Source organism: Cervus elaphus, chromosome 7 (genome assembly GCF_910594005.1).
Source record: "Cervus elaphus chromosome 7, mCerEla1.1, whole genome shotgun sequence".
In the NCBI taxonomy this organism is placed as follows: Eukaryota; Metazoa; Chordata; class Mammalia; order Artiodactyla; family Cervidae; genus Cervus; species Cervus elaphus.
In genome coordinates, this window is record NC_057821.1 from 25,201,000 (window position 1) to 25,223,719 (window position 22,720).

Genomic DNA, 22,720 nt, shown 5'->3' on the forward strand with positions numbered 1-22,720 from the left:
GTTTCTGGCTTGAGCACCTGGTGAAGCTATTTACTGAACAGGAACAAGGAACATGGGACAGAAATAGGTTTCGTGAAGAAACTAAACCTATTGTTGGTTGTGTTCATTTTGTTGGTTGTGTTCATTTTGAGGTATATTTGTTATAACTGAGCAGAGATATCATATGGACATTGAATAGTTAATGACTAAGTTTTCTGTGTACTAGGGTTCCCTCCTTGATTTTCTTACGGATTTCTTGTGATTTGTCAAAAACAAAACAAATTCTAGGTGCTTCGGAAAATAGCAGACACGAACAACAGACTTGTGGGCATAGCAGGGAAAGAAGGAGATGGCGGGATGAATTGAGAGAGTAGCATTGAAACATAAATTGCTGCTGCTGCTGCTAAGTCACTTCAGCCGTGTCCGACTCTGTGCGACCCCATAGACGGCAGCCCACCAGGCTCCCCCGTCCCTGGGATTCTCCAGCGCAAGAACACTGGAGGGGGTTGCCATTTCCTTCTCTAATGCCTGAAAGTGAAGTCGCTCAGTCGTGTCCAACTCTTCGCGACCCCATGGACTGCAGCCCACCAGGCTCCTCCGTCCATGGGATTTTCCGGGCAAGAGTACTGGAGTGGGTGCCATTGCCTTCTCCGGAAACATACATTACCATGTATAAAATAGATAGCTAGTGAGTGGGAAGCTGCTCTGTAACACAGGAAGCTCGACCTCGTGTTCTGTGACAACCTAGAGGGATGGAATGGCGGTGGGTAGGAGGGAGGTTCAAGAGGGAGGGGACCTATGTATACTGATGGCTCATTCACACTGTTGTTCGGCAAAAACCAACAACACTGTAGAGCAATTATCCTCTAATTAAAAATAAATTTTAAAAAATAACAGCACATTAAAATTTTTAAATTAAAAAAAAAAAATCTTAAAAAGCACAGCATTCAGCAAATGCTTTCAAAAGGTCCTAAGGGGGAATTCCCTGGAGCCAGGCTATATAGTTCTTGCTGAAAACATAACATGTGATTGAACATCAAAGGTTACTGTTAGTCACAGAAAACAGACATCTAGAGTTAATGATTTTAGTGCTTTTCTATCTATGGGAAGAGACAAGACCCTTTGCTCTCACTGGAACTATTCCTTAGATGTGCATCTTAAACTCTTCAGGGCCAGTAACCTGTTCTCTCCACCCTGAGTTCCCCTCGGGATGCACCGTTGTGGGCAGCTGCAGTGGCTGTTGGCTTGATGGTGGCAGCATTCATTGTTTACTGGAATGGCAGGCAATATTTTTTTATTTGCACCTCCCTAAGAAGATGAGATTTGAGCGAGGCCTGGAAGGAGTTGTCTGTCTCTCAGCTGTGATACAATGGATGTTTAAATCATCCAAGGCCCACAGGTGGTGTGTGGCAAGACCCAGGCAATGATCACCTGCTGTGTGTCTGTAAAATTCACGAGGGGTGGGCAGCTGATGCAGAAACTGTGGACATGCGCATTTCAACTCAGTTGGAAAAACAGGCACTCAGGTAGCAGTTTGCACAGATTATAATCAGATGTCATCTGAGACTTGAGGTTATATTACAGTAAAGAGAAATGGTTGTTCTTGGGCCTTTCTACAAACTCCATAACCTACAAACAACAGTCAGGAGTTTGATTTTTTATAGTTACACCTAAGTTTGCATGTTGTTGCTTAGCCCGTTTCTGAGCTTTAACTCCGTAAGACTCGGATTTTCAGAGCTTCAGCTGACATTTCTGTCAATCCAAATAGAAGCAGGTCGGCTTGAGAGTACTTGTTCTGTTTTTCTCTGTTTGGTAGGTCATATGGCATGGAATAGCGAGCTGTTTATAAAAATCCTGGTGAGCTGGACATGTTATATTACTAATTTATGAGGCTGGTATACACAGGTATCAACTTGCCATCACGTAAGCCACTACTTTGAACTTCTGAAAAAAATGGAAAGAGGCTTGCAGCATTGGATTCTTGAACTGATTTTTTCACATCTCCTGTTTTAACCTTTTCCATGCCTGATCGAGGAGAAGTATCATGAGCATGAGTCTCTATTTTGGAATCAGGAAGAAGTCTGTTACTACACCCTCCCCTCCACCGCACTGAACTTGGAGGGATGAGGGGCTGATGAACGTCTTGCAGGGGGACTGGCACCTTTGCCCCCACAATCCTGGCCCTGGCCGAGGATTCTGAAGCCACGCCAGTGGCCACTGAAAACACACCTGCTGTTTGTGACCCTCTCCCCAGCCTAACGTTGCAGGACCGTTGCTAAGGTCACAGGGGCCAGGTGAAGGAAAGAGGAGCAGACATCCTGTATTAACTGCTGCCTCCACTAATGGCAGTGAGCATCGGTTGACTAAAAAGGCGCAGCACCAAGCTCAGAAACTGACCCCTGCTAAGCCCCACCCTGTGTTTTGGTAACAATCTTATCTGCCCTCAGTTCGCTTTGAGTTCTGAACAAAATAATTTTTTTTTTTTGGCCACACTGTGTGGCTTACAGGATCTCAGTTCTCCAACCAGGTATTGAACTCGGGTCATGGCAATGAAAGCCTGGAATCCTAACTACTGCCACCAGGGAACTCCCTGAACAAAATTCTTACAAAAATTTTTGGCATAAATGTAATATCTTGGGTACTTTGGAGAGCAGGAAGATTTCTCCCCTTGATCTTTCTGCAGAAGCAGCTGTCTACAGAGGGCTTCCCTGATGGTTCAGTGGTAAAGGATCTGCCTGCAGTGCAGGTTCGATCCTTGGGTCAAGAAGATCCCCCGGAGAAGGAATGGTAACCCACTCCAGTATTCTTGCCTGGAGAATTCCACAGACAGAGGAGCCTGGTGGGCTGCATTCCATGGGGTCATAAAGAGTCAGACACGACTGAGTGACTGAGTGCACTCGAGCATGCATGCAGAGCTGCCTACAGGCATCTGCCCCCAGGTGGTTACCAAGCTGAGAGTGCCCAGCTTCTCCCAACGCAGCATGTAGAAAGAGACAGGCTTCTCTTTGCCCTTGTGGGGAAAGGCACGGGAACACAGCAGACTTTATTGTATCCTGTTGTCATTAGATATATGTCATCCCACGCTGAGAGCAGTTGTTGTTTAGCCACTAAGTCATGTCCAACTCTTGCTACCCCATGGACTGTGGCCCGCCAGGCTCCTCTGTCCCTGGGATTTCCCGGGCAAGAATACTGGAGTGAGTTGCCATTTCCTTCTCTAGGGGATCCTCCCGACCCAGATCAAACCTGCATATCCTGCATCGGCACGCGGATTCTTTACCATTTAGCCACCTGGGAAGTGCTGAGAGCAGTACTTAGTACGAAAAGAAGGAAAACAAGCTCGGTGGACTCCGTGTTCATTCACGGAGGGTTCACTCCAGGCAGATCTATGTGCCAGGCTCTAAGTGAGGGAAATGGATTTAAGGTCACGTGAGACAGTGCTTGTTCATAAGGCCTGCTGGGGATATAGGAGAAGTACCCAAACCACCCCAGGACAAGTATGTGATGGCATCATTTTGTGACACAAACTGCGGGTGGCAGGAGAAGGGGTTTTGCTTTGACTCGGTGGATCGGAAGGGCGTGGGAGGAATCAGCCTCTGAGAAGTGACTTCAGGGATGAGTGAGGTTTTCAGAGGTAGAGATAGGGAGGAGGCCCTTCCAGGCAAAGGGAACAGTCTGGCCCAAGACCTGAAGTTGTTGTTCGGTCGCTCAGTCGTGTCCAATCTTTGCAACCCCATGGACTGCAGCATGCCAGGCTTCCCTGTCCTTCACTATCTCCTGCAATTTGTTCAAACTCATGTCCGTCGAGTCAGTGATGCCATCCAACCATCTCATCCTCTGTCAACCCCTTCTCCTCCTGCCTTCAATCTTTCCCAGCATCAGGGTCTTTTCCAATGAGTCAGTTCCTTGCATCAGGTGACCAAAGTATTGGAGCTTCAGCATCAGTCCTTCCAGTGAATATTCAGGGTTGATCTCCTTTCGGATGGACTGAAGAGAAATCCCCTTCTAGGCACGCAGCCTAGAAGACCACACTGCAGCCTTATTTGTCACAGCAAATAAATAACCTGTATGTCTGTCCATAGGAGGAGGGACAAATACATTGGAAAATACTCAGCAGAGAAAATGAATCGGAGAATCACATAGCAATTAATGTGGGAAAAACACAAAACATTAAATTAAGAAAGAAGGCTGCAGAATATTAGGCGCAAAGTTTATATAAAGATTTAAAACATCCCTATATATATATATATAATTTATGGACTTTTAATTTCATGTTTTTAAAATTAATCACTACAGGTAGTTATGTACTTTTATAATCTCATAATATTTTCATATGAAAACATTAGTGGGAATGAAAAACACCACATTTAGTGTATAGTGGCTGCTGCTGGGGAGGGAGGAAAGGAGGAAAGGAATGAGTGATTACAGGAGGCTAGATCTCAGTTACCTGTTTTATAGACATAGATGATACATTTGTTGTTGTTCAGTCACTCAGTTGTATCCAACTCTTCGCGACCCCATGGACTGCAGCACACCAGGCTTCCCTGTCAGATGTGTATACACAGTCATCTGTATATATGTATATATGCACACACACACAAAACACATGTACATAGTGACATATTTATATACATACAAATATATATTTAATTTAAGTATAATTGATTTACAATGTTGTGTTAGTTTCTGCTGTATAGCAAAGTAATTTATATATATATATATATATATACACACACATACACACACACACATATTCCTTTTTATATTCTTTTCCATTATGGTTTATTACAGGATATTGAATGTAGTTCCCCATGCTATACATTAAGACTTTGCCTTTATTTCATATGTAGTAGTTTGTATCTGCTAATCCCAAACTCTAATTTATCCTTCACCTACCCCTTTTCCCCTTTGGTGACCATAAATTTGTTTCTATGTCTGGGTGTCTGTGTCATAAATAAGCTCATTTTAGATTCCACCTATAAGTAATATTGTAGGGTATTTGTCTTTCTCCTGACTTACTTAGTATATCTCTAGGTCTACCTCTGTTGATGCAAATGGCATTATTTCTTTTTTTTATGGCTGAGTAGTATTCCATTATATATGTGTACCACATCTTCTTTATCCATTTGTCTGTTGATGGACACTTAGGTTGCTTCCAGCTATTGTAAATAGTTTTTGCTGCTATGAACATTGGGGTGAAAGTATTCTTTCAAAGTAGAGTTTTCTCTGGATCATGCGTATATATTTTTGAATCTTAATATGACACAAGATTTGACAAGCAATTGTTTGTCGTATCACCCTTTATACTTTTCTCTTGTACGCAAAGCATTTTGTAATTTCAAAATGAAAGAGGAAATCACAGGGCATGTTTGGGAATGGCTAATGGTACAGATATCAGTGGTTTTCAAACATTAGCCTGACCCTTCATGAGAGATTATATTAGGAACCAGGAGCTTCATGGCAGTATTTATCCTTAATGTGTGGGGTGCACTCTGACAGGTTCTGTTCTCTTCACTCTGTTTCATTCTGCGTGAAATCAGCAGTGGATAGTGTTGAGGGTGCAGATCAAGGCAGGGAAGATTTTGACTGACTGCCTTATGGATGTGAGCTTTATTTGGCAGAGAATAAAGCTGGTGGCTTTGTGGGCATAGAAGTTTAGCCAAATTAAATAAGATGAAACTGTGGCCGGAGGTTGGAGGACATAAGAAGATCAGTTAGGAGGTTATCACAGGAATCTAACTGGGACAGTGTACCAGCCTGCAGGGGAGTGAGAGAAGGAATAGACTGCGGTTAAAAAAAAAAGAGGATTTGATGACTGGAATGTGAGCGGAGGAGGAAAAGAAGAAATTTCTCTTTGATTTCAAGGCTTGGTGACCAGGAGATTGGTCACACCAGTCACAGAACTAGACACAGCAGAGGTCTGGTTTTAAACACACAAATTTTAAAGTGCTGATGGGACCTCAAGAGACAGTGATGTCTCGTGGAGTGAAAAGGCATGAATTCAACATGGTCTTGTAATGTTCGATGACCTTCTCTAGTACTACCCAGAACCTGCTGAGGGAAAAAGAGAAACTAGAAGTCACCAGGGTGCGGCTGGATGGAGGGCATGGAATGCTCCAGAGGAGAAGCCAAGTGGCTAATACGAAGAAAGCATTTAAACAACTACAAGGAAGTACTGAAGATGAAGCTATGGCATCTTCTGGACAGACTGATTGATTAGAGTGTCTCAAAGAACTTAACTTAGATTAGCTGTTAACTTCCCTGGAGTGAAACTAAGATCAAAAATGTCGCTCTTGTCTTACGGGAGCCAAGAACTGTTTTTGTCTAGTTGTTCAGGAGAGTGCAGTCCTGTGCCTACGAGTACACTTCCAAGAAGAGGGTTTGTAAATGGAAGCAGAGAAAGTCCTGGTTAATTAGAAGAACTTGAAAAAGAGAGATGGCTTCCTGCTGACCTTGACAAAGAAGAAAAGGAAGAAGACCGATACTATGCTCAACTTGAGAATCTCACTAAAAGGATAGAATAGTCTTCCTTTTACTGAGAGTTTTTCAGTTAAAAATGGGATGTTGGGATGGCAGTGGGGCCAAGTGAGGTGGACAAACTAAGAGAAGATGGAAAAAAAAAAAGAAGATGGGTCGGAGGTTCCGAGGAGCCCAGAGCCCGTGAGCTGGTGGGAGGAAATAGTCTAGCCGGAAGTAAGGAAGGTTGTGATCAGGAGGAAGGCACGTCACATCAGAGACCCTGGAGTTCAAGTAACCCTGAGTGAGAAACCTCCGCCACCTTGTAGAAACTGCCGACAAGGCGGGCAAGTGGTTGTAAAATGATGGCGATGAAGACCAGGGTGTGGCCCTGTTCACAGCTGTTGATCTGAACCGATCACCTTTTCCAATGAAACTCATCTGCGGAATGACTAAGAGTTTTTAACCAGATCAGCTACTGATTGTGAGTTTCTACTTCAACTGTGGAAAAGCCCATAGAGGAAAGGGGTTCCCTTAGGAGAGCCTCCTGGGATGCCTGGGAAGGGACTCTGGACCGCACGGGCAGATGTCCTGGCCAGAATCCAGATTTTTTCCTAGGTTGCCATCAGCTCACAGGCAGACAGGCTCCCATGACTTATCCAGCTCTTCCTATTCCACTCGTGTTTGATGGGTGGAACACAGAAAGCAGTGCCCATACCTCAGGGCAGATTCAGTTCAGAGGTTCGATTAAGTCACTTCAATTCTCTATGTCTCAGCAGGGAAGGGCTGAGGCATAAATTCTGTATACCTCAGTTATTCTCGTGATGAAGTAACACAAACTAAAAAAATGTTTTAAATGACTTCCTTGTGCAACTCATTGAATTTCACAGTTTAATGTAAAGAAGACGCAAGTACAACCAGTTACAACATAAGACTAAGGGGATATAACAGGGTGCAATTAATTCTGCTTGAGGCTGTTGCTGAACTTCCCAGAGAACATTCTATCTGAGCCTGGACTCGAGAGAGAAGCAGGGTTTGCCAGGCATAGATGGAGGCTTGGCAATCTAAGTGTGTGGCTTGTTCAGGGAACCGGGACAGTCTGTTCTGCTTTTCTATGCAATAAGAATAAAAAACTAGGTCTCCTAACTCCTGCTCCAGTGTTCTTTGACTTTATTTTTCTTCTACCTGGCCTCTCTCCCCTGCATCTTTGCTTAGGCATTCTTGGGCACAAAAGTACCAATGATAGGAGGAAATGGACCAAAAGTCATCTGGTGATTGGAAACCCCGTGAACAATTTAAATATTGTTATGGACACCTCCCAAGTGGATGAACTACACCCAGATAAACAACATCTACGTCAAATGTTTCCTGCTGAAAAAAATCCCTTATGTGTTCCTTATCCAAAATCTCACTGGTTTTACCTTTAGAAGCAAAGAGGGCCAAAGGAGAGTCTTCTTTCACTTTGGTTTTGAACAAACATCCATTGACGCATTCTGGGCCTCCTTTCCTCTGATAATTGCTAAGAAGAGGAATAAAGGATGGGTAAGCCCGTGTTTCTGTCTCAAAGAACTTGCAACCCAGTAACTGACCGTCTGCACACAGAGCAGGCAAGTAGCATGTAAATCCAGACGTCCTGCTAACCAAAACATGTAAGATAGGTGGGTAGGCAAGGGTTCTGGGAGGAAAGAAATCAAGATAGCCTGGAGAAAACTCCATGGCCAGTGTAGAATTTTACTAAGCTCTTGAGGATGTCTGGGCTTCCCAGGTGGCTCAGTGGTAAAGAATCCACCTGCCAATGTAGGTGATACAAGAGACGGGGGTTTGATCCCTGGGTTGGGAAGATCCCCTGGAGGAGGAAATGACAACCCACTCCAGTATTCTTGCTGCGTTAATCCCATGGACAATGGAGCCTGGCAGGCCACAGTCCATGGGGTCACAAAGAGTTGGACATGACTGAGCAACTGATCAGGAAGGCACGCTTGAGGATGTCTATAGAGAAAACTGTGAATGAAATGATGTGCTAGAAAATTGAAAAACCCATCTTGGAACCACCGGTAGAGTGTATGGCATTAGTTGCAAAAGGGTTAACTCTGAATTGCTAGGAAACACCTAACTCATTGCGCCAACCCAGCCTTCCTTTGTTATCAGATTCTTCTGCTGTGGAAAGTACATTTCCAGGATTGATTTCCTGCCAGTGACAATCTGTGGCTCTCTTTGGGGTTCACCTGGGCTGGCCCAGGTCCCAGCAGGTTTGCGGAACCTGGGTAATGAAGCTTCCTGCAGGCGAGAGATTGCATAGCTGAAGCCAGACCGTGCCGAATGAAGCCAGTGATTCCACTCTTGTGGAAAGTCCTAAGAGGCTCCCTGTCCCTAGGCTTTAATTAACAGGTGGTTCAGACAGTAGAGCTCACCTTTACCCAAATAAGCAGTCTCTGAAGGAAAAGGATCGTCACACCCAGCCAAGCTGGCTATTTACCTTAGACGGCCCAATGCATTCTAAACTGTTCCCAGCTCCTCCACATTCTACCACTAGAATGAAACACAGATGCTACTTATTGCATGTGGAAGGTGCATTCTGGGTCTGTAATGAGGCGTTTTGAAAACAGTACCTGCTCAAGAGAGAAGAGGGCTCTCTTGGTGGCTCAGCTGTAAAGAATCCACATGCCAATGCAGGAGACGCAGGTTTGATCCCTGGGTCGGGAAGATCCCCTGGAGAAGGGAATGGCAACCCACTCCAGTGATGCTGCCTGGGAAATCCCATGGACAGAAGAGCCTGGCAGACTCCAGTTCATGGGGTTGCAGAGAGTCAGACACAACTGAGCGACTGACACTTTCTTTCTCCTATCCATATTAAGGAGAGCCACAGAGGGAGAGATTCAGACGTGGGGATCATTGAGCCCAAGTGACATGTGTTCCTGGCAAACAGGTGTACCTCACCTTTTTTATAGGCAGGATTCAGCCGTGCCAGGGCCTACAAGGTCAGAGATGGACTCGATTATCAAGGCGCTTTGGATTTATGTGCTGCAAGAAAAGTCTTTTGACAATATTATATATACAATATTATCTATACTGTACTGGCTTTCCTAAGCTCAGAGAACATGCTTGCAGCCTTACCAGCAGATGTTACACAATTTTTCTCCTTTAACCCCTTTACTCCCCCACCCGCATGACCCTTAGCTTACATTGTGGCAAGTATAGCTACTCCTGCTTACTCCTGCAGCAAAAATGTTGCCTGTCATTCCACAAACAGAGAATGTTTTCCACCATCAAACCCTCATCCACTGCAGCTACCCCTAAGGTGAGTCCTGGGGGTGAATTCAGGGTGGAGAAAAACTGAATACTGATCCTAGATAGTTTAAGATATATATCTAAGGAATAATTTCAATAAACTCAGACTCTTCCAATTTCCCAAGCTCCTTTACCAAGGAGCTAATACGCAAAGCATTAACATCATTAACTTGAGATGACTGGTTTTTATTTTTATTTATTTTTGTTTTTTAAATAAGCAGTTGATCTTTTGATGTTCCACTACATTTTTCTCCCCAAGGAAATCTCCTAATATATCCAGGCCCCTTCCTTTTATCTTTGGAGCAGATGCTCAGAGTGTCTGAGAGACTGACTCCTCAGTAAGTTCTGCTAATAAAACATAATTCACAACTTTTAGGTTGTATATTTTTTCTCCAGTCGACACTTCTGACAAGAAGGTCATTATCATGATATACTAACTAGCTGAGCTTGAAATCCACAGGATAATACAAGTAAGTATATATTCCTTTATATTGCTGGACTGTTTTGGCAGGTGGGGAGAAGGATGTACTAATTAAATATACTGATTAATCGTTTTACCAGTTTTTGTAGATTTGTGTCAAATATTCCTATTTGTAAAATAACAATAACTCCATTTTCCCAGTTATAAAAGTAGTAAATACTCACTGTCAAAAATATAATAGTATTGACTCATCCATTACTTTGCAATATCTGTATTGGTGTTCTGATTATATATCATTCTTTCTCTGTGCCATAGGTATATCTTTACAAAAATGGGATGCATACTTCTAATTTGCTTCTTTTGTAATAATGTCTTTCATTCATGTATTTATTCAAGTCTTTGTTGAGCATCTACTAGGTGCTGTTCTAAGTGCCAGAACAGTGAGAAACAATGGAGCACACATTTATGTCACATGCATCTCTCTATAGCAATAAGTGCAATATATCTACCTAATTATCTTAATGGGTGTCTAGTATTCCATTGTATAGATTCATCGTCATTAAATCAGAGCTCCCAGTTTTGGATGCTGAAATGCTATTTGTTTGCTGCTGGTGGTGGTGGTGGTTTGGTTATTAAGTCGTGTCTGACTCTGCGACCCCATGGACTGTGGCCCACCAGGCTCCTCAGTTCATGGGATTTCCCAGGCAAGAATACTGGAGTGGGTTGCCATTCCCTCCTCCAGGGGATCTTCCTAACCCAGGGATCAAACCCGCATGTCCTGCTTGGCAGGCAGATTCTTTACCAAGGAGCTGCCAGGGAAGCCCCTATTTGTTTTTTCAGGTTTTCTTAAATATGGAGTGGATATGCATTAACAGCTGGTAAATCTGAACCCATGTTAAAATTGTTTCTGCTAATAATAGAATTCTGCTGGTACTGCCGCCTTTTAAAATATGACTTTATAAACAGTGGTCTGATCCTTGGCAGATGCGGTTGCCAAGTTCAGTGTGCGCCCAGCGGCCCCTTACTTGATGGATGGCTGTGGAGGTCCTGGGGTTTTCTGAGGCTGTTGCAAGTCCACTTCAGTCTCTGGTCAGACCAAAGCCTGCTCACAGCAGGGTTCCCTGCCTTATAAATGGACATCAAGCTGGCATTTTGGCCACTGTTCTTCCTCGGTCATTTATGGTTTTGTAGCATTGTGTGAGGCTAGGTATCTATGGATTCTGGGAGCATTTCTTCTTCCCTCTTTGATGGAAATCGCTGCTCTTTTGTTCTCTGTCCAACAACCAGCAGGCCACCTTCCTGCCATCTGTGTGAGCCTCCCCCCGACAGTGACACGAGGTGATGTCACTGGGTCTGTTGGTTGGTGACTTCAGCTCACTGCTGGACCTTCAGCACATTCAAAACATAGCCCAGATGAATGATAGACTTTCATAGCATTAGAACATGTAGAGACTGTACCTTCATTTTTATGGACAAAGACACATGTATAGAGAATTTGAATGATGTGCCTAAAATCCTATATGAATGGTAGGGCTGGAATTGCTAATTCCTCATCCAGACTTCTCCAGGGAATTGGCTATTCCAAGTCTGTAGTCAGTTCCCCTAGGGCCCTTGTAATTAGTCAGGGAACATCATTGCCTTAGAGTCCTCTCTTTGGCCTCTAGATAAAATATCATCAATGCCAAACTATGTCCATTTCCCAAATGTGCAGCTTTTAATTTTTTTTAGATGGCATACTCTAGCTGTAAAACCATTAGCTTTATTAATAGTTTTAAAGGAGTACCTGAGATAAACTTTAAGATTGGACTCCTAAATAGTCCAAAGTATGATGTAATATTTTACAGTACTTTCTTATAAATTTGAACTGAATTCATGGTGCGGATATTGTACTCAAGAAACAGAACTTTTGATTCCAATCCCATTACAATCTAAATCTTATTAAACTCTATATAAAGCAGTTGGGGAAAGTATTATGAAGAATCCAGAAATGTATCCAAAATTATTAAATTCCAATTCTGTTTTCAAAGATTGCATTAAAATCAATCATAAAGTACAAAATATGTATGTTACTAATTGTAACCTGTCTATGTGTTCTTTAGCTCAGATCTTGCTGATACTTCAGTGTGCATAGTTTGACTTTTCAAAATACTGTTCAGCTACTGCTCATTTTTCCTTATTGACTCTTTTTTCTAAGATGTAGAGAGACAGGGAAAACATCTCCCACCCACTCTTATTTATGAGGAGATTGACCTTGAGTAGTTAAACATCTTGGGCATGGCCACATAGCTCATTGTGTAGAGCAAATATTAACAGCCAGACTTCCCAACTTACAAACCATGATTTTTTTTTTTTTCTTCAACCTGGCAGAACAGAATGAAATTGGTGCTGTATGTCTGGGCCTAAAGAACTGTTTCTTCAGTAAATCATGATTAAGTGTATGATTATTTTATACGCTGCAAACCGTTTTAGCCTGGGAACTTGCACACCACCATGTCCCTGCCCTTAAAGGGGCTGGCTGTTGGTGGGGAAGTGAGTACATCACCAGGGGTCAGGGCCTGGGAGAGAAGTGTGATGGGGAGGTGAGACCAGGGTGGGTGGGAGCCAGGGCACCTTGGGGGTGGAGGTGGGGAGTCAGGAGGGGCCTCAGGGAAAGCTGGGGGTGTGTGTGTCTGCACCAACATCATGATGGCAAGATGTGGTTTCCTCCAAAGCGTGCTCTCAGACTTTACAGCTGGCCCCCCTTTTACAAGATTTTTGTTTATTTGGCTGCACTGGGTCTTAGTTGTGGCATGTGAGATCTTGTTCCCCAACCAGGGATTGAATCCAGGCCCTGGGAGTGGAGACCACTGGGCCACCAGGGAAGTCCCTACAGCTGGCCCTTTGATGCCTGTTTCTGGAAGCGGTGGCCACTCTGTCTTGGTGAAGTTAAGCCTGTCTAAGGGGGTAGTAGGGTGTTTTCCTGATGGCTCAGCAGGTGAAGAATCTACCTGCAATACAGGAGATGCAGCAGATGTGGGTTCGATTCCTGGGTCGGGAAGATACCCCGGAGGAGGAAATGGCAACCCACTCCAGTATTCTTGCCCAGAGAATGCCCATGGACAGAGGAGCCTGGCGGGCTACAGCCCATGGGGTTGCAGAGTCAGACACGACTGAGCGACTCAGCACACAGCACTCAGTGGGCAATGCGGGCGGGGCGTAGCAAGGAGCTTCTTCCGGGATTCCTTCTCCCACAGCTCATACCCCCCGTGACTCATCTCTTTTTTTTTTCAACAGTAAAACCAGACTGATAACTTTCATCTGATCTCCCTCCGTGCTTCACCAGACATGGTAGAAACCTGTGTGTAAAGAATAGAGCCCTTTAGCGCCCCAGGGCCCCCGCGAGCCCTGCTTCCCCATCAGAGCTTCTCAGCCAACGCAGATCCTAGCTTCAGTGCCGTCCCCTGTCCCAGGCCGAGCCCTGCAGTGGATCCACCGACCCCAGGGCCAGGGCACCCCACCCATCCCGCACCTCCCCTGCTGGGCTCTGTCACCAACCGCCGCGGAGGTCAGTTGGAGGCGAGGCTGTGCCGAACTTAAACCTCCCGGCTCTTGGATCCCTCTGCTGGCTGATAGCGGAAGCACTGCTTAGCTTTTCCTCTCTCTATTTTCTTGTTTTTAAATGAATTAAGGTATTCAAATGATACCTTTTTGTTTTTTCCTGCTTCCCCTCCTTCTGTCTTTCTGACTGACTCTGTAATGCTTAGTTAGTTTCTCTTGGTGTCTTTAATTCCTCTATGGGCACAGTTCACAGCCGGATCCTGCCGGGGGATCCATGGTGGGTGCTGGCTGAACAGATGTCTCAGGACCCGGTACAGAGCGGGCATTGGGCCCTCTGCTCATCAATGCCCCCTGCCTCTCGCACCAACCACCAACCTTGTCATAATAATGGCAACATTTTGCCAGTTGAGGATTTGGGACCAAGCCCGGTGTCGAATGCTTTACAGGCAATAAATACATCATAAAGTCCTGTGTCGTCAGCTCTGCTTCCCAGATGACAACGCCCAGGCTGGCGCTGCAGGCATGTTGACGGGACTGCAGGTTGGAGCTCAGATCTCTGGAGCCAGCGTCGTCCTTCCAGCCACACAAGTGCCACCTCTTTGGGAGCCTGGGTTCGACCTTGCTCTCTGCCTGGACATCTTCTACCCCACACCCCAACCCAAACCCACTTCCCTATTGTCTCTTGGAAATTCTGACTTTTCCTTAAAAGTTACTTCAGGGGTCGCTTGGAAAAGCCCGCTTACCCACCCCCTTCCACCTTCTGTTTTTGTTGTTTACAGAGACCTTGTGGCCTGTGGGCAACAAATATCTCTCTCTTATTCAAATTGTTTGGATGTGTGTTCTCTGTTCTATTCAGGTATCATTTATAGGTGGCCCCTGTACTGTCCTTAAATAAATATATATTATCAATTGTTAAAACACAAGAAACAGTGAACCGCCCTCGCCTCTCATGGGGCACTCATCCCAGGTTTCTGTCATGATTTACCTGTGTGTCTGTCTGTCCTGTAAATCTGACCTCCTCCAAGGCAGGGAGCAGATCTAATCAGTCTCCAGCACAGAGCCCAGCTCCCAGTCATAGCATAGCAGCAGGATTTGACACTCGAGCACCCAACTGGGCCAGGAAGAGTGCTCCTCACTTTATCTAGAGTCTCTCATTTAACCATCAAAACATCCCACCCAATATGGACAATGATCATCCCATTTTACAGATGAAGAGACTGAAGCTTAGCGAGGTCTGTGACTGGCCCAAGGTCACCCAGGGAGCAGCCACCCAAACGCTTGACTCCAGGTCTCCCTAGACTTTGTTTTTTTACATTTTATTAATTTTCATGCCCTACATTTTTGACCCAGTGAGGTATTTTTTGCCCTTTTAATATTGATTAAGAAGTGTGTATGGGAAAATTACATTTGCTTGGCTAAAATCTGCAGTGCCCTGAGAAACACGGGCTGTATCCTTTGCTAAAGGACTCTGAAGAAACACAGGCCATTTGAATCAATCAGGTTTTGAACTTTTATGAAGAAAAGAGTTTGAGGAATATGAAGGTATCTATAGATAGATTGAAAATCCATTGCTTTATTCAGTAACTTCATCTGAAATTTTGCAGCTCTTTTATGAAATAATCACCATGCTCATCTGGTTCTTGTATCACCTAAAAATTCCAAGTGCAAGTTAAATATTTTTGAAGGCTCAAACTTATCACATACAGATTTGGGTACTCAGGAAAGGTGAGTCCAAAACTACTTGCTTTCCAGAGCATAATTTAAACACACACACACAATCTTTGCAATTAGATTTCATGTTAAATTTAGGCCACATGTTAATTTTGTTCAACTGTTAAAATTTCCCAGAATATTCCTTGGTCTTTACCACCCTATGGATGACCTTGAGTTTCAAGTTACTATTGCTTATCTCAGATTTTCAGGTTCTCAGTGAAATTAGTGGATGATTTAAGATTAGTGCTCAAGAAATGTAGACACTCATTCATCGTATCAACATTGATCATTTTTGTATTTCAATAAAAATACTTTGTACTTTTAGAGCCTGTCTGATTACATTTTAATATTGTCTTGTTTAAGGGTATGTGCTCAGTTGTGTTCAACTCTTTGTGACCCCAGAGACTGTAGCCCACCAGGCTCCTCTGTCCATGGGATTTTCCAGGCAAGAACACGAGTGGGTTGCTATTTCCTTCTCCAGGGGATCTTTCCAGCCCAGGGATCGAACCTGCATATCTTGAGTCTCCTGCATTGGCAGGCAGATTCTTTACCACTGAGCCATCTAGCAAATATCATCTAGCAAAGCTTTAAAGGTACCCTTAGTTACTTGGTAGATGTCATAAAAATAAGGTTGCTAACATTCCCTTTTACAGGATGCGACTTGGCCTCACACTGTAGAGGGTAGAAGAGATGTCAAAGTCAGAATGTCAGGACAGTAAGGGACCTTGGTCCAACTCTATTATTCTACATATGAAAAAAGAATGAGGCTCAAAGAAGCTGCCTACAGTCCCCGCCTGCCCAGCTACACGAGAAAACCTGCCCCTCTCTCACGGTATCTTTGCCCATCTTCACTGTTTCTTGTAGGTAGCATCCCGGGGCAGCCATGACGACCGCCATCCTGGAGCGTCTGAGCACCCTGTCCGTGAGCGGGCAGCATCTGCGACGCCTGCCCAAGATCCTGGAGGATGGGCTGCCCAAGATGCCCGGCACGGTCCCCGAGACTGACGTGCCCCAGCTCTTCCGGGAGCCCTACATCCGCGCCGGGTACCGCCCCACCGGCCACGAGTGGCGCTACTACTTCTTCAGCCTCTTTCAGAAACACAACGAGGTGGTCAACGTCTGGACCCACCTGCTGGCGGCGCTGGCCGTCCTCCTGCGGTTCTGGGCCTTCGTGGAGGCCGAGGGCCTGCCATGGACCTCTGCCTACGCGCTGCCCCTGCTCGTCTACGTCCTGTCCTCCATCACATACCTCACCTTCAGCCTCCTGGCCCACCTGCTGCAGTCCAAGTCGGAGCTCTCGCACTACACCTTCTACTTCGTGGACTACGTGGGCGTGAGCGTTTATCAGTACGGCAGCGCCCTGGTCCACTTCTTCTACACCTCCGACCAGGCCTGGTACGAGCACTTCTGGCTCCTCTTCCTGCCGGCCGCCGCCTTCTGTGGCTGGTTATCGTGCGCCGGCTGCTGCTACGCTAAGTACCGGTACCGCAGGCCCTACCCGGTCATGAGGAAGATCTGCCAGGTGGTGCCCTCCGGGCTGGCCTACATCCTGGACATCAGCCCCGTGGTCCATCGCGTGGTTCTCTGCCACCTGTCTGGCTGCCAGGACCCAGCGGCCTGGTACCATACCCTCCAGATCATCTTTTTCCTGGTCAGTGCCTACTTCTTCTCCTGCCCGGTCCCGGAGAAGTACTTCCCTGGTTCCTGTGACATCGTGGGCCACGGGCACCAGATCTTCCACACCTTTCTGTCTGTCTGCACGCTCTCCCAGCTGGAGGCCATCCTCCTGGACTACAAGGGGCGACAGGACATCTACCTGCCACGCCACAGCCCCCTGTCCATCTACCTGGCCTGCCTCTCCTTCTTCTTCGTGGTGGCCTGCAGTGCGGGCACTGCAGCCTTCTTGAGACAAAAAATCAAGGCCAGACTGACCAAGAAAGATTCCTGAGACTGCCTGGGGGGTGCGGTGTGGAGGCGGCCTGTCGTGATTTAGGGAGAACTTGAGCCTACAGTAGGAGGTGACTTTGTGTTTTTAAGAGTGGGCTTTTAAATGAGTCCTATATTTCCAAGGGTGGCTATGGCTATGGCGTTGGGAAGCCAAAGGTTCCAAGAGTTTTGTTATCACTGTCGTGAATGAAAGGTTTATCTTTCATCCTCTGGGCTCTAGCCTTAAGAGATACAGGAAGGGAAGGGACCTTGGCTAAGGTTCATCGGACACTGAATTAAGAATCATCTTCATACCTGAACATTGAGTCGCGTTCTGACTGTGGCCCCCGGGGGCCAGCCCTGGACTAAAGGGAAAATCTAATGGGACTGAAAAAATTACAAGGTGGCTGGACCACACTGTATTGAAATGGGCATTCTTTTGCGATGCTGGTCTTTGGTGATTGGATACTGGATTCGTCTGACTTCTGGTCCCTTCTCTAGCCGCTTTTCTCAGGATGACGTCTGCCTGGCTGTTTTCTCCAGAGTGCTGTTCATTCCCAGCTGTACCTTGGATGGGCATAGTGAGGATGATGAAGCAGCCATGCTTCCCGGAAATGCTTGGATCCAGGCAGGCATTCAGGATATTTACTCTCATACAATACTAATGGAAACGGTACTAGAAAATACAATGCCAAGAGCCATCAGGAGGCCCAGCCAGCAAGCATGGCTACTGTTTGGTGTCATGGGACCCTTCTGTTTTACCCCCGTGCACTGCAGGATTACTTGACATCTACTAGGGCTGCTTTACATGCCAGAAGATCTGGAGCTTTCTTCAGAGAATCTTCTCCAGATTTTGACCAGCATGTTCAAAAAGCCCCTGGTAGAGTGAATTGGTTCTAGGGATCTGATTGTTTGAAGCGGAACTCAAGGTCCAGCCTCTTAAATAGATGCTGCCCCATGAAGGACCCTTGTAACTCTCCTAGTTCACGGTCCTCGGGAAAGCATTGTACCTCAGCTTAGAGCAGCTTAAATCAAGCCCCAGGACAGGCACGTGTGTATACTCATGCAAGGTTGGTCCCCAAAGGCCTCTTTGGGTGAGGCTGGTGAACTGGGCACCCTGTAGACAGAATGTTCTGCTGGGACATCACTGCCCAGCAGCTTCTGTGGGATGGGGGGTGGGGGTGGGTACTTACAGTTGATGTGTCCTGGCTTCACAGCCCCCTGAGGACTGCCTTCTGCAGTGATCCAGTGAAGGGGGCTGCACTGAAACCCTCCCCAAAGACTGTATTTCCTATCAGTATAAGGTCTCTGTTTACTAAAAAGGGAGGTGGCTTTTCACTCCAGTTTGATGAACCTCCTCTCTTCCTAGGTTACTGTCTTCACATCTTTTTTTTTCTCCTTTCTCTTGAGAGATGTATAGGGTTTGTGCCTTATAAATGAAAATTTACAAACACTTCACTTAATACACGGACATGTGGAATTTTCAGCTTGAAGTTATTGGGATAAGAAAAGAGAATTCATTGCCTTTCAACCGGTAGATGAAAGAAATTCAGAATACTGGAATCGCTTGTCCATCAAAAGACTCTTTCAACCTGTGTTTTTTGGGGGAAAAAAGTTCAACTGAAGTTTTCCTGTAATCTTTATATCAAGAAAGCATAGCAGGACTCCCATGGTGGTCCAGTGATTAGGACTCTACACTTCCACTGCAGAGGGTGTGGGTTCAATTCCTGGCTGGGGAACTAAAATCCCACATGCTGTGGGCGGCCAAAAAAAAAAAAAAAGAAAGCATATGTCTTGTCAGCTATGTTGTTTCCTCCTGGTGGATTCCTCCTGGGAATCCTCAAATATCTGAACTTCTGTGCTACCCACATGTCTTACACGAGCTTCTGGCATCCAGGCCAAATTCACCGCCAATAAAGTTAGTGACCCTGAACGGGATTGAACTGATAAACAAAGGAATAGAAAGTTGCATCAACATAGTGCAGGTAGAGGGTCAGTTTAAAATGGAGAAAAGAAAGCATCTGAAATGTTCATAATTATGGATTTGGAGACTCTCTTCTTGTAAAAGTTGAAAGAAAAGTGTAAGTCAAGCTCTTGAATGTAACCATGGTGGCCATGGTGGGCAGAGATCTTTAGGCCATATGCAAGTATTTTTAGAGAGACTAGAGGGTGATTCTCTATGCCATCCACAGACCAATGCCAGTCTGCACACAAAACAGTCTGTGACAAGTACAGAGGGACACTAAATTTTTAGATATGAACATAAAATTCATAACATTTTGATTTTAATTTACCCAAGTATTGGTCCACCAAGTGATTGGAAATTTAAAAAGAAAAAAATTTTTTTTCACCAGAGATATTTGAAAAGCATTGAGGTAGGAGACTACTATCTCATTAGAAATTCCAGTATCTAAGGAGAAATACAGAAACGGGAAATGCAAGCATTTTTCACCATTCAGACTCTTAAGGGTTACACACTCCTTTTAAAACAATTTCATTAAAATGACTGAATCAGTAAGGAAGCAACCTTGTTTGTTTAAAAGGAATAATTAAGTATTTGATAAAGGAGATGGTTCTTCTTACTCTACCAAAGCCAACAATTGACATCTACTGGAAATTCTGCTATTATTTCTCTCTGTCTCTTTTTTTTCTTTTTTTTTTTTTATTAAGACTTTCAATCTATTAAAATGTTAATGCCTCTAAAAAAAAACTTAACTATCAGTCAGTTATATCTTGGGAATAAAGTGGATATTGTGTGTATCCCTCTACTCAAGGTAAGGAGAGGGGACAGCAAGATGCAACAAACTGGGGAACTAGTTGCCTGATTGCCTCTTGCAAACACTTCCTGACCTGTATTTACTAAGAAGCTAATGGTACTGCTCTTCAAATGTTATGGTTTCATCTCCCACCTCGGCTGAAAGTACCTCACTCAGTAACACTACTCTCAATCCTCCGATGGAAGCTTGAAATAGTAGGAGCTGAAACCATTGAATGGAGGCAGTTCTTTCCTGCCTCTATTGTCCATCAGTTCCCCAGTTATACCGGGTTGCTTGGAAGCATTAGATTCTTCCGTTGCCATGCTGTAGTTTCAAGTGGGTCCTCCAGATGGCGCTCAAGTCTTACTCAAAGGAGGTACGGCCATTGTCCCCAAAGCCTTGGCCTAATTGTGTTGGTCCTAGAGTTTCGCTTGTTGACTTGGCAAAGAAAATATAGAACTATTTTCTGTTTATATAAATCGACTTACACAAATGACCATTAAACATTTTGTAAATGGGTTATTGTACTCTCAACAGCTACCTTGTGTCTTTGACAAGGCCCGTCTTAAAGAAAAGTTTTATCTAGACAAACTGTCAGAAGGAGACCAGGACACTTCATAGCCACCTAGAAGTAGGAAAATATAAAAGCTTAAAAAAAGAAACCTCCCTACCCAAACTCCCAAAATACCTGCCCCTCCCCAAATCCCCACTTGGTAGTAGATCAAATTACACCTCCCTCCCCTCAAAAGCTATGGAGTTGATTTTTCTGAGGATTTCAATCTAATTGAATAAATATTTCTGATCTCATGGACAATGGTGTTAAATATTCCAAACTTTTGAATTGATGGATTACATTTCTTGAAACCTAAAAATTATGAATTATACTATTGTATACTGTATGTGCTTGAGTCACTCAGTTGTGTCAGATCCTTTGTGGCCCCTTGGACTGTAGCCCACCAGGCTCCTCTGCCCATAGCATTTTCCAGGCAAGAATACTGGAGTGGGCCATTTCCTACTCCAAAGGATCTTCCCAACCCAGGGATAAAACCCACATCCCTTATGTCTCCTACATTGGCAGGCAGATTGTTTACCACTAGTACCACCTGGGGAGCATTATATCATAATAGGTAACTGTGGTTTGAAATGTGTCACCCAACAGTCAAAGGATTCTGTGGCCTAACTATTAGATTTAAATAGCTGTGGAAAAGGTGATTCTGTTATTACAATAACAGGAAGAAAATAGCATTCTCTGACTAGAGGCTCTGTTACCAACCAGAGTTCTTTGCCTCCTTAATCAATAGAAATTGATCAGAGGCCAGATAAGAAATTCAGGCAAGTCTTTGCCTCATAAAAGAGGTATGCACACTCAGTAGGAATCCCCAGCCCCTCCCAAAGTCATTGGTTATTTCTCATTTTAAAGTAATACATGCTTTTTAAAGAAAATGCCAGGGATTTCCCTGGTGGTCCAGTAGTTAAGAATCTGCCTTCCAATGCAGGGGACGCAGGTTTGATCCCTGGTTAGGGAACTAGGATCCCACAAGCAGCGGAGCAACTAATCCTTTGCACCACAAGGAAGACCCAGCACAGCCAAAAAAAAAAAAAGCAAGCAGATAATTAAAAAAAAAATCTTTTTTTAATGAAAATGCCAGAAAATAGAGAAAAAAGATACTTCATTGACCCATCATTAAAATGAACCCTTTCAGAATAAGGATAAGTCTTGTCAAAATGTTGCCAATAAGTTAATGAGCAGTGTAATATAGAGCTTCCTAAAAACCGGAAATTAGGAACTCCTGGGCAACCTAATACTTTGATTCTGTAGAGTACAAAAAAATCAACAGCCTGGCTCAGTTCTCAGTCATATGACACTCCCTTCTGACATTTGTGATGGCACTGTGGCTGGGATACTGGCTTATGACACAAAGCCAAGGGTATATTATCTCTCATTGAAAGAACTCTGAAATGTGAATCAAGCCCTCAGAGAGTCCTTTGCTAGAAAGGCTTTGGCAGGAGCAGAGCCAGCCGATGGAACGTCCTGGATTCAGTGGCAGTCACTCCACAAACACTGAGCCCGCAGATGCCAGGCCCTGTTCTAGGCACCAGGATGCAGCCATGGGCAAAACAAATCCCAGCCCTGATGGAGACTTACACTCAGCGAAAGGGAGTGTTAGTCACTCAGTCATGTCCGACTCTTTGTAACCCTGTGGACTGTAACCCGCCAGGCTCCTCTGTTCATGGAATTCTGCCTGCAAGAATACTGGAATGGGTAGCCATTCCCTTCTCCAGGGAATCTTCCCCACCCAGGGGTGGAACCCCGGTCTCCTGCATTGCAGGCAGGTTCTTTACTGTCTGAGCCACCAGACAGTATTCTGTCATGAATTCCCTGGTGGCCTAGTGGTTAGGACTCCGCGCTTATAGTGCCAAGGGCGCAGGTTCAATTGCTGGTCAGGGAACTAAGATCCCGCAAGCTGTGTGGCCATTAAAAAAAATTAGCTAATGTGTTAGAAGGTGATGGTGCCAAGGAGAAAGCAAGGCAGGAGGAGGCAAGGGGATAGGGTGAGTGTGCAGCTTTAACTGGGATCTGGGAATACTGCAGAAGGAGGTGGCGAGATAGCTGTGTTTTATTCTCGGGCAGAGGGAAGAATTTCAA

At 44.9% G+C, this 22,720-nt stretch overlaps 1 protein-coding gene across 2 annotated transcripts in view; it reads left to right on the forward strand.

Annotated features, from left to right (window-relative positions):
* The window catches only part of PAQR8 (progestin and adipoQ receptor family member 8), a 39,188-nt gene extending 18,216 nt beyond the window's left edge, over nucleotides 1-20,972 (forward strand). For both annotated transcript variants that reach the window (XM_043907717.1, XM_043907716.1), the window contains exon 2: nucleotides 16,256-20,972. In XM_043907717.1, coding sequence (XP_043763652.1) covers nucleotides 16,275-17,339 — 1,065 coding nt within the window. In that variant the 5' untranslated portion in view covers nucleotides 16,256-16,274 and the 3' untranslated portion in view covers nucleotides 17,340-20,972. The remainder of the gene's footprint in view (nucleotides 1-16,255) is intronic.
* The last annotated feature ends 1,748 nt before the right edge of the window (nucleotides 20,973-22,720 follow it).